The 12500-nt window shown below is 41.2% G+C and overlaps 1 protein-coding gene across 1 annotated transcript in view; it reads right to left on the reverse strand.

The window, feature by feature from the left end:
• Positions 1-12500, reverse strand: part of LOC113828960 (CD109 antigen-like) — a 54443-nt gene that overhangs the window by 8162 nt on the left and 33781 nt on the right. Inside the window, exons 14-15 of the mRNA XM_070143898.1 lie at positions 5949-6126; positions 1528-1714 (exon numbers count right to left, since the gene is read on the reverse strand). Coding sequence (XP_069999999.1) covers positions 1528-1714; positions 5949-6126 — 365 coding nt within the window. The remainder of the gene's footprint in view (positions 1-1527; positions 1715-5948; positions 6127-12500) is intronic.

Raw genomic sequence — 12500 nt, forward strand, 5'->3', positions numbered from 1 at the left:
GTTGTGGGTAGAAGATGGATGAAAATGGATGGTTGTGGGTAGAAGATGGATGAAAATGGATGGTTGTGGGTAGAAGATGGATGAACATGGATGGTTGTGGGTAGAAGATGGATGAAAATGGATGGTTGTGGGTAGAAGATGGATGAAAATGGATGGTTGTGGGTAGCGGATGGATGAAAATGCAGATGGTTGTGGTTTGTGGTTGTATAAAAATTGTAGGTAGCGCAAGGATGAATATGAGGATGGATGTGGACACTAAATAGATTTTAAATTTTTTTTAAATCTTGCACGACCCCGGGTACCAAATGGCTAAAACAAATTAATACTACTTTTTGACAATCACTTATTAAAAAAAAAAAAAAGCTTAGATGGCTGTAGTTAAAGCGTGTGTGTGTACGTGTGTGTATGAGCGTCTGGCAAAGCGTACATGTGCGGGTGGTTCGGTAGGTGGGGAACTCCATAAAAAAAAAATAATAATATTCAGAAAAGCAAATAATAAAACATTCTCTTTCATCTATCGTAACGCCTTAGGCAATTCAAAGTACGTTATGAAACAATGTAATTAATATTACGTTTTTTTTTTCTTCTTTAAAACAGTCGCAACAATTAGTACTGACTAATCTTTAAAAGAAAAAAATGTTGATTGATCATGTCAGTTTCACACACACACACACACACACACACACACACACACACACACACGCACACACACACACACACACACACACACACATACACACACACACACACACACACACACACACACACACATACACACGCACACACACATGCAAACACACACACACACACACACACACACACACACACACATACATACACACACACATACACACGCACACACACATACACACGCAACACACACACATGCGCGCGCACACACACACACACACACACACACACACACACACACACACACACACACACATACACACGCACACCACACACATGCACACACACAAAAAAAAAACTTACACGAGACTTTTCCTACCAACTTTCTTTTATCTTTCTACCTACGGAATTGTTGCATATTTTATACATATCTTCGGGGAACCAATCTGCACACGGAAGATGGAGGTGGAAAAAGAGAATGAAGAAGAAAAAGAAACAGATGGTGATGATGATGATGATGAAAAAGAAGTTGAAGATGATGATGAAAAAGATGAAGAATAAAATGATGATAATGACGAAAAAGAAGGTAAAAATGAGGGGAAAAGTAGAAGAGAAAGAAGGAGAAGAAGAAGAAAAAAGTTGGTGGTGAAAAAGACGAAAAATAATATGATGAAAAAGACAATGATATTGAATATAAAAAAGACGAAGAAGAAAATGAAAATGATGAATAAGTAGAAGAGAAAGAAGAAGACGAAATAGAGGGTGGTGAAAAAAGATGAAAAAAATGATAAAAAAAAACACAACGAAGCAAAAGAACAAGAACATGAAAAAAAGAAAATCCCCCCCCCCTTTTAAACCCACTGGCCCCCTCGGCCCTCCCTTCGACTCGTTCCTTACCTTCCTGTCGGGCGTTTCGGGTGAGGATCCCGAAGGCGGTGTCGGCGTGGGCGGAGTGGGTCAGGTGGAGCGCCAGGGCCACGAGGGAGACTTCGAGAGGACGTGACACTCGACCTACGAGGGGGAGGTTCTCCTCGAGCCAGCCCTCGCCTCGGGCCACCGCCTCCATCACTCGCTCGTCCAGCGGCTGTGGGGAGGGAGAGCGCTTGTCAAAAATAAGTGAATAAATGAATAAATAATAAAAAAAAGGGGAAATAGGAAGGGAGAGGGCTTGTTAAACAGCGAGAAAAAAGGAAAACGGGAAGGGAAAGCGCTTGTAAAAAAATGATAATAATAATAATAATAATAACAAATAAATAAAATAACAATAATAATAGATAAAAATAAATATATAAAATAAATAAAATAGATATATAAAATAAATAAAATAAATATATAAAATAAATAAAATAAATATATGAAATAAATAAAATAAATATATAAAATAAATAAAATAAATAAATGAATAATAATAATAATAATAATATTGATAATAATAATAATAATAATAATAATAATAATAATAATAATAATATTGATAATAATAATAATAATAATGATAATAAAAATGAAAACGGGAAGGGAAATCGCCCCTTCATTCCCCACCCCTCCCAACCCCTCCCCACCCCACCCTACTGAACCAACTCCCCACCACCCATCCCCCTCACCCCCAACGCCCCAAACTTAGCCGAGGGCGTAAAGTTTGTCCCGCCTCACCCGGGCGTATCTACCGTACACTCTCCTGGATGCCTCCTAATTGGTAGTTAGTCGAGTTGGCCTTTCTGGACTTATCCATTATCATCTAAGTTGATTGCAACTTGCCGGCATAAGGGAGGTTTAAGGAAATGGGGTGGGGAGAGGGGTAGGGGTTGGAGGAAAGGGGTAGGGAGAGGGGGGGTAGGGGTTGGAGGAAAGGGGGAGAGGGAGGGGGGTAGGGAGAGGGGTAGGGGTTGGAGGAGAGGGGGAGTGGGAGGGGGGTAGGGAGAGGGGTAGGGGTTGGAGGAAAGGGGTAGAGGGAGGGGGGTAGGGAGAGGGGTAGGGTTGGAGGAAAGGGGGAGAGGGAGGGGGTAGGGGTTGGAGGAGAGGGGGAGAGGGAGGGGGGTAGGGGGTTGGAGGAAAGGGTAGGGAGAGGGGTAGGGGTTGGAGGAAAGGGGTAGGAGATGGGTAGGGGTTGGAGGAAAGGGGAGAGGGAGAGGGGTAGGGGTTGGAGGAAAGGGGGAGAGGGAGGGGGGTAGGGAGAGGGGGTAGGGGTTGAGGAAAGGGGTAGAGGGAGGTGGGGTAGGGAGGGGGGTAGGGGTTGGAGGAAAGGGGTAGAGGGAGGGGGGGTAGGGAGAGGGGTAGGGGTTGGAGGAGAGGGGTAGGGAGGGGGTAGGGGTTGGAGGAAAGGGGGAGAGGGAGGGGAGAGAGGGGTAGGGGTTGGAGGAAAGGGGTAGAGGGAGGGGGGTTAGGGAGAGGGGTAGGGTTGGAGGAAAGGGGAGGGAGGGGGGGGGGTAGGGAGAGGGGTAGGGGTTGGAGGAAAGGGGTAGAGGGAGGGGGGTTAGGGAGAGGGTAGGGGTTGGAGGAGAGGGGGAGAGGGAGGGGGATAGGGAGAGGGGTAGGGGTTGGAGGAAAGGGGTAGAGGGAGGGGGGTCGGGAGAGGGGTAGGGGTTGGAGGAAAGGGGAGAGGGAGGGAGGGATAGGGAGAGGGATAGGGGTTGGAGGAAAGGGTGAGAGGGAGAGTGGGAGTGATGGGGAAGGGGAGAGGGAGAGGTGAGGGAAAGGGCGAGAGGGAGGGGGAAGGGAGAGAGAGGGAGTGGTGGGGAAGGGGAGTGGGAGGGGGAATAGAGAAAGAGGAAGAGGGGAAAGGGGAGAGAGAAGGGAAAGGGTGAGAGAGCGAAGTAGGAGGATGGGAGAGGGAAAGGTCAGAGAAAGAGGAGAGAACTTGAAAAGGGGAGAGGAAGAGGGAGGTGAGGCGAGGGAGAGGGAGAAAGGTAAGAGGGGGAGGTGAGGGAATGGGGAGAGAGAGAGGGGGAAGGCGAGGGAGTAGTGGGGGAAGCGGAGAGGGAGAGGTGGAAGAACGATAGGGAGAGGGAGAGGGAGTGGGAGAGGGAGAGGGAGAGAGAGGGAGAGGGAGAGGGAGAGGGAGAGGGAGAGGGAGAGGGAGAGGGAGTGGGAGAGGGAGAGGGAGAGGGAGAGAGGGAGTGAGGGGAGAGAAGGGATATCTGTTACAACTTTAAGTAGTTCGGAAACTCTCAATGGGTAGCAAATGAAGACGCTGGTGATGAAGTAGATAATTATAATTCGTTCTTTATTTTTTAAATTTGAATTAAGTCTGTTTATAGATTTCACAAACACATACACACGCGCGCGCACACACACACATTTAATTATATGTATATGTATATGTAAATGTAAATGTATGTGTATATGTATATGTATATATGTGTATATATGTGTAAATATGTATATGTATATATATATATATATACATATATATATATATACATACATACATACATATATATATATATATATATATATATATATATATATATATACACATACATACATATATATATATATATATATATATATATATATATATATATATATATATATATATATATATATATACATATATACATGCACACACACACACACACACACACACACACACACACACACACACACACACACACACACACACACACACACACACACACACACACACGTATATATCTAAATAGTTTATGTAAGCATTCCTCCACTTGTTTTCAGAATTAATGGTAATATCATTCAATTAATCATTTGATCAACTTGTCCATCAATATATTTCCTGTCTAAACATTAATCTTCCCGAGCCTTTGTCCGGCTAATTTCCTGACTAACTATTTCTCTGCCAAACTACCCAATTATCTGCCTGGCTGACGGCTGTTTCCTAGCTGTCTGTCAGGGTCTTTGGCCGATTGTCTGTCCCCTCTTGTTTGTCTCTGAGTTCGTCTGCTTACTTCGTTTGTTTTGCGTTTGTTTGTTTGTTTGACTGTGTATCTGTGAATACTGGTGGAATGTCTGCAGATTTTCTGTCTGTCTTTTTCTATTTGGTTTTCTTTGTGTGTGTGTGTTGGTGTCTGCTTGTATATTTGTCTGTCTGTATATATGTCAGTCCTTATATGTCTGTCTGTTTGCCTGTCTATCTTTTTGTGTCTGTTTGTATGTATGTGTATATTTATATTGTATATGTATGTACGTATGCATGTATATCTGTACTTATGTAAGTATGCAAGTTTGCTTACACCTTTCTATCTGCTTTTGTTTCTCTCTTTATAACCCTGTTATTCTCTTGTAAATCATCTATCGTTTTTTTTTTTTCGTTTTTATCGTTATCTTTTACTCTCTCAACGTTCATATCTTGTCTGGTTGTTTTCTTCGTATCCATTCTATACAGAACATCCTGCAAATATCATGATAAAACCTCTACATTAATATTTGCGGAAAAATGATAAATGTACTAAGTTTGGGAAAGTATGCAGCATTTGGGATTTTTTTTTTTTTTTAAATTTCTTCGGGCAGTTTTATTCACTCGTAATGATTTTGTGTCATTAATATTTTTAAAGGATTCACCGGAACTCTGTTAAAGGGAGATGTTCACCGTGCTTTGTTCTTACTCCGAATTGTAGTTACGTTATTTGTACTACAATTATTAAAAGGCCCAGAATTTAGGGTTGAATTTTATTGAATACATTTTGTCTTCCTGATTACGTTATGGAAGTACTTGATTTTTTCCTTTTTCTTCTTTTACTTAACCGGCCCATTTTCTTTTCTTTTTTCCTTTATTCCTTCTCATTCCATTTCTCTTCCTACCTGCTCCTTGTCCTTTCATTCTTTCTTTCTCTCTTCCTGATTCCATCCTTTTCTAAAATGTGATTTGAATATTTTTGGACATAATAAAGATTATCGTTAGTTTTAACATTATTGATGTTGATATCATAATGATACTTAATACATTAATACTCTCTCTCTCTCTCTCTTTCTCTTTCCCCCCCCCCTCTCTCTCTCTCTCTCTCTCTCTCTCTCTCTCTCTCTCTCTCTCTCTCTCTCTCTCTCTCTCTCTCTCTCTCTCTCTCTCTCCCTCTCTTTCCTTACACACACACATATTGTATCTCTCTCTCTCTCTCTCTCTCTCTCTCTCTCTCTCTCTCTCTCTCTCTCTCTCTCTCTCTCTCTCTCTCTCTCTCTCTCTCTCTCACACACACACACACATATTGTATCTCTCTCTCTCTCTCTCTGCAACAGCATCACGCAATGCCACACAAACACCCTCCCACTCACCCCAGAAAAAACCTACACCTTGAAGAAAACAAAACAAAACAAAACTACACCTTGAAAAAAAAAAAAAAACTCACCGAGGGAAGCTCCGTCAACGCCACGAGATTCAGCATCGTGTGGGCGGTGGTGGAGAGGTTGAGGGCGTGGGTGGTTTCGCTCGTGAGGGAGTACTGAGACGGGACGAGCTTCCTGTCGCCCACTTCCCCACTCGGCTCCCACCAGGCGCCGTGTCGAGCTTGTTGACCCAGGACGTATCTGCATTAGGGAGGAGAGGAGAACGTTGGGTTAGGTTTAAACGTTTCGATGTGTGTGGGGTTTGGTGTAAACGTTTGGCGATACATGGGGTTCGGTGTAAACGTTTGGAGATACATGGGGTTCGGTGTAAACGTTTTGGTGAAACGTTTGAGAATGTGGGGTTCGATGGGTGGGGTTTAGTGTAAACGTTTGGAGATATGTGGGGTTCGGTGTAAACGTTTGGATATATGTGGGGTTTGGTGTAAACGTTTGAAGATATGTGGGGTTGGGTGTAAACGATTGGGAATGTGGGGTTCGAAGCGTTTGGTGAAGGGTGGGGTTGAAATATTTGTAAAATATGTGGGATTGAAACGTTTGGTGAATGATATGTTGGTCGAAAAGTTTGCTCAAACACTGGGTTGAAATAATTGTTAAATATGTGGGGTTGAAATGTTTGGTGAATGACATGTAGGGTTGAAATATCTGGTTATGGGTGGGGTCGAAACGTTTAGGGATGAGTGGGGTTGAAACGTTTCGTAATTTGTGGTATGCACTGAGTTGAAACGTTTGGTGATATGGTGTGATTGTAACGCTGGAGAAAATGTTTTGTGAAACGTTTCGCAGCATGTGTGATTAAACGTTGGAGAAAACGTTTTTACAGACGTGGGTCTGAAACTGAGGAAATTTTCTACTATAAATTCTGTTAGAAATACGTAATTAAAACATCAGAGAAAACATTTGAGTGAACGTTGGGCTGAAATATTTGGTGAAACGTTACTTAAAACGTTGGGTTAAGACTGGGCGAAAATGGGTGATGAAATACTTGAAGAAATGATAATATTATCTATAACTTCGAAGAAACGTCAAGTAAAATGTTTATCCGGTAATATATTTGGTGGAAATTTAGTCTGAGAAGTTTAGTGGATCGATAGTTAAAATGTTTATGCTAAAAGTTTTGCGATGTTTAGCGATGCGTTTCAGAAGACTTTGGGTATAACCTTGGATGAAACGCTAGGTGTCAGAGAAGTGTGTGTGTGTGTGTGTGTGTGTTTGTGTGTGTGTGTGTGTGTGTGTGTGTGTGTGTGTGCGTGTGTGTGTGTGTGTGTGTTATTCCCGGCCAAAAATACATATTATATACATTTGATCTCTATATCAAATATCTCTTTACCCAAGCATTCAAAAATTGCCTAATAACATCAAACATAAAAAAGAAAGAAATGAAGAAAGAAATGAACAAAAAAAAATGAAAGAAAAAAAACTCCCCTCTCCCCCACACCACCTATCCCCCTTCCCCACCTCCACCCCCCCCCCCAAAAAAAAAATCTCCCCCTCTCCCACACCACCTTCCCCTTACGCCCCCCTCCCCACTTCCACCCTCTCCTACACCACCTTCCCCTTACCCCCCTCCCCTCCCCACCTCCACCCCCCCCCCAAAAAAAAAAAAAAAAAAATCTTCCCGCTCTCCCCAGACACGTTATAAGACTCGAAGCGCAGAGGGGAGGATCTTGCGTAAGCGGCGCTAAGGAGACCGAGAGCTTCAAACTGCAAAGTGTGTAGAGAGTCTCGCAGAATCTCGCTGCTTCCCGCGAGACCTCTCGAGACGCGGCTAATTGGACTTTGAGAAGGTTCAAGGAGTTTTTATTAGTTGTTACACGGAGCGGAAAGAGGGATGCTGGGGGGGGGTCAGGGCCTAGGGAGAAGGGGGAGGTGGGGGAGGGTCAGGGCCTGGGGAGGAGGGGAAGGTCAGGGCCTGGGGAGGAGGGGGGTGAGGAGAGGGGTGGGGGAGGGTAAGGAGGTAGGGAGGAAGGGGAGAGGGAGAAAACTGGGGTGGGGGTTTGGTGGGTGGGGAGGGCCAGGAAGTGGGTAGGAGGGGGAGAGCCAGGAAGTAAGGAGGAGGGAGTGGGTCAGGAAGTAAGGAGGAAGGGGTGGGTCAGCAAGTAGGGAGGAGAGGGAGGAGTGGGAGGGTAAGGGCGTGAGGAGGAGGGGGAGGAGGGGGGATGGTAAGGAAGTAGGGAGGGTTAAGATGTAGGAAAGAAGGGAGGGGGGGAAAACTGGGGTCGGGCGAGGACGGTAAGGAAGTAGAAAGAAGGGGGAGGGGGATAAAAGTGGGGAAAGGAGGGGAAGGGGGTAAGAGGTAGGAGCAGACCAAGCTGGAGGGGCACAAGGGGAGGTAGGGTGAAGGCTGGAGGGGGGTATAGAAGGGGGGACGAGTGGTAAGAGGAACAGGATAGGGAATAGGGGATAGGAGAAGGGTATAACAAAGGGGGGATAGGAGAAGAGTATAACAAAGGGGGGATAGGAGAAGTGGGAGTAACAGGGTAGGGGGCAAGGAAGAGTTAGAGGGAGGGGAGAAGGAGGTGGGGGGGGGGGAAGGAAAGAGAGTACAAGAAGGGGAACAAGGAAACGGGGAAGGAAGGAGGAGTGCGATGGGGGGGAACAAGGAAGGGGACAAAAAAGGGGGAAGGAAGGGGAAATGGGTTGGGGTGGGCAATAGAGTGGGGGGAACAAAGAAGGGGGAATGGGGTGAAGGGAACAAGAGAGGGGGTAGGGGAGGGGAAAGAGTAGAGGGGGAAGGTGTTGGGGCGTTTATCTCGACTCGGAAGCTTCGAGGTTTACCGAGTTTTGAGGAGTTTGTCGATCTTTACTTTTTCCCCTTTTTTGTTATTTTTTATTATAAATTAAGATTTTAATTTGTGCGTTTTTTTCATGATTTCTTTATCTTTGTCACTGTTTGCCTGACTGCATACCTGTCTGTCTGTCTCTCTCTCTAATTTCCTGTCCTTCTCCCTCTCTCTCTCTCTCTCTCTCTCTCTCTCTCTCTCTTTCTCTCTTTCTCTCTCTCTCTCTCTCGCTCTCTCTCTCTCTCTCTCTCTCTCTCTCTCTCTCTCTCTCTCTCTTTCTCTCTTTCTCTCTCTCACACCTTCTTTCTCTCTCACACCTTCTTTCTCTCTCTCTCGCCTTCTCTCCTCTCTCTCTCTCTCTCTCTCTAGCTCTCTCTCTCCTCTCTCTCTCTCTCTCTCTCCTCTCTCTCTCTCTCTCTCTCTCTCCTTCTTTCTTAAAGTTTTGAAGCGAAAAGAGAAGTAAATAAGATAAAAGAAGGAGATGAAACCATTTCAACTTGGAACTTCAGGAGAGTTCAAATAAATCCGCGAATTTTGCCAGTCCATTTTCAGCCATCGATGTCGACCTCTCTTTGTCTTTCTCGAGTCTTGTATCGACACATAGTCATCTTTACATATTTTTTAGTCATCCTCATCCTCATCATTATCTTGATCACCATTTCCATCATCATATTCATCATTCGTCACTATGATTTATGATCGCCTTTATCTATCATCACCATTTAGCATCACCATTCATCACTCAACTTCCTCATTCAACCACCATTCCTCCACCATCATCAACAAACATGCTTCACCCCCATCACAAAAATCCTTCATCACCGTTTACCCTTTCAACACCATGCTTCACTACCATCACCCTATTCCACCATTCCTCATCATCAACCTTCATCCTAATTCCCTTTCCAACCCCTTCACCACCACCATCACCCTATTCCACCATTCCTCATCATCAACCTTCATCCTAATTCCCTTTCCAACCCCTTCACCACCATTGCAACCAACTCCCATGGCACGGCCGCCCCTCGCATGACGGCCGGATTGCAAGGATCATGCAACCCGGATCCAATGGGAGGTCGTGGCTAATGAGATATGTCCTAGAGGCACTGGAAGGGAAGGGAAGGGAGGTACTATAAGGAAGGGAAGGTACTATAGGGTATAAAGTGTAAGGTACGTGGCATGTGTTAATTAGTAGAAGGCAGAAGGCAAATGGTACAAAGTACACAAAGTACACCTTATAAAAGGCAAAGAAGTAAATAGAGCAAGGTGTATTTCAAAAGGTACAAATCACATGATACTATGGATGTGTTATGAGGTACAAAGTACAAAATAAAAGGTACAAAGTATGAGGTAAATGGGACAGTACAATATACGAATTATAAGGTACAAAAATTATAATAAAATCAGTAGAGGATGGTTGGGTCCATACGGTACATGTGCTCATTTAAACGCAAGGGTTATTAAAGATTTTTTCGTATCATTTTTTTCACTTTTTTTTTCTTTATAAATCGGGCACTCCATTAGATTTTTTATCATCATTAGCATCTTTAATTCCGAGATTTTTTTCCTTTTAATTTCGCTCCTTATTTGAACTACTAAAATTATTTGCCATAAGGGAGCGAGGTTTCTTATCTCTAACTAGGTCATAGTATCTAGTCTTCTGTATTATTGCTGATGTTATCATTAAAATATTCACACACACACACACACACACACACACACACACACACACACACACACACACACACACACACACACACACACACACACACACACACACACACTCACTCACTCACTCACTCACTCACTCACTCACTCACTCACTCACTCACTCACTCACTCACTCACTCACTCACACATTATAACCTCTCCGATCGGGATTCGATCCCTCGCCGCCAATGCACGTGAATGCAAGGCCGCTCTAACACTCGTACAACGACCCACTATACCGAGTGGCCACGGAGAGTGAGTGTGAAACTTCGCTATCCGTACTCATGTATGAGTAGGTAGGTAATGTCTATGGATGCTAGTAAGCGCCTAGTTGCTCACTCCTTTTGTTAAGTCGTTGTACGAGTGGTAGAGCGGCCGTCTTGCATTCACGTGTATTGGCGGCGAGGGGTCGAATCCCGATCGGAAAGGTTATAATGTTCAGGATAAAGATGCATTATTGCATTATATATATATATATATATATATATATATATATATATATATATATATATATATATATATATATATATATATATATATGTATATGTATATGTATATGTATATGTATATGTATATGTATATATATACATATATATACATACATATATACATATACATATATACATTTACATGTGTGTAAATGTATACATGTATATGTATATGTATGTATATATATATATATATATATATATATATATATATATATATATATATATGTATATATGTATATATGTATATATGTATATATGTATATATGTATATATGTATATATATATGTATATATGTATATATGTATATATGTATATATGTATATATGTATATATGTATATATGTATATATGTATATATGTATATATGTATATATATGTATATATATATATGTAAATGTATATGTATATGTATATGTATGTGTATATGTATATGTATATATATATGTATATATGTATATATGTATATATGTATATATGTATATATATTTATATGTATAAATATATTTATATGTATATATTTATATATATATATATATATATATATATATATACATATATATACATATGTATATATATATATGTATATATATATATATATATATATATATATGTATATATATATATATATATATATATATATATATATATATATATATATATATATATATATATATATGTATATATATATGTATATATATATATATATATATATATATATATATATATATATATATATATATATATATATATATATATATATATATATATATATATATATATATATATATATATATATATATATATATATGAATATATATATATATATATATATATATATATATATATATATATATATATATATATATATATATATATATATATATATATATATATATATATATATATACGTTCTCCTGCCCTCACCTGCCCCGTATTTCCCGAGTGCTTCTCCTCCCTTCCCTCTTATACCGCTTTCTCTCCCTTTCCTCTCAGACCCGAAGATGGAATCGAGGACGATTCCGAAACTGTTGACTCACTTTCCTCAATAAATCTAGTTTGTGCATTGTGTTTTTTTCTACCATATATATATATATATATATATATATATATATATATATATATATATATATATATATATATATACATACATATATATGTATATATGTATACATGGATCTGTCTATTCACATATATCAATCTATTCATTCATTTAGACATATATAAGAAGAACAGCCTACATTTCCCCACATCCGTCCGAAGAGAAATCGGATCCCTTCCTCCTCCCGCACGAAAGGCAAAAGTCTCGAAGATCTTTCGATAAGACTCATGAGATTCTCAAACGCCTTTTCATACATCGACTTTCAATCTAGTTCATCCTAGTTCATAGCTGTGTATTGCCGGTCGGGCTCGCTTCTCTCCGTTGATCTCCGTTCGGTCTTCCGTTTCCGTTCATCTCTGTTCAGTCTTGTTTATCCCGTTCATCGCCGTTCAGTGTAGTTCAGTCTTGTTTTATTCCTGTTCATCGCCGTTCATTGTCGTTCAGTCTTGTTTATCCCGTTCATCGATGCCGTTCA

This window comes from Penaeus vannamei, chromosome 31 (genome assembly GCF_042767895.1).
Source record: "Penaeus vannamei isolate JL-2024 chromosome 31, ASM4276789v1, whole genome shotgun sequence".
Lineage (NCBI taxonomy): Eukaryota > Metazoa > Arthropoda > Malacostraca > Decapoda > Penaeidae > Penaeus > Penaeus vannamei.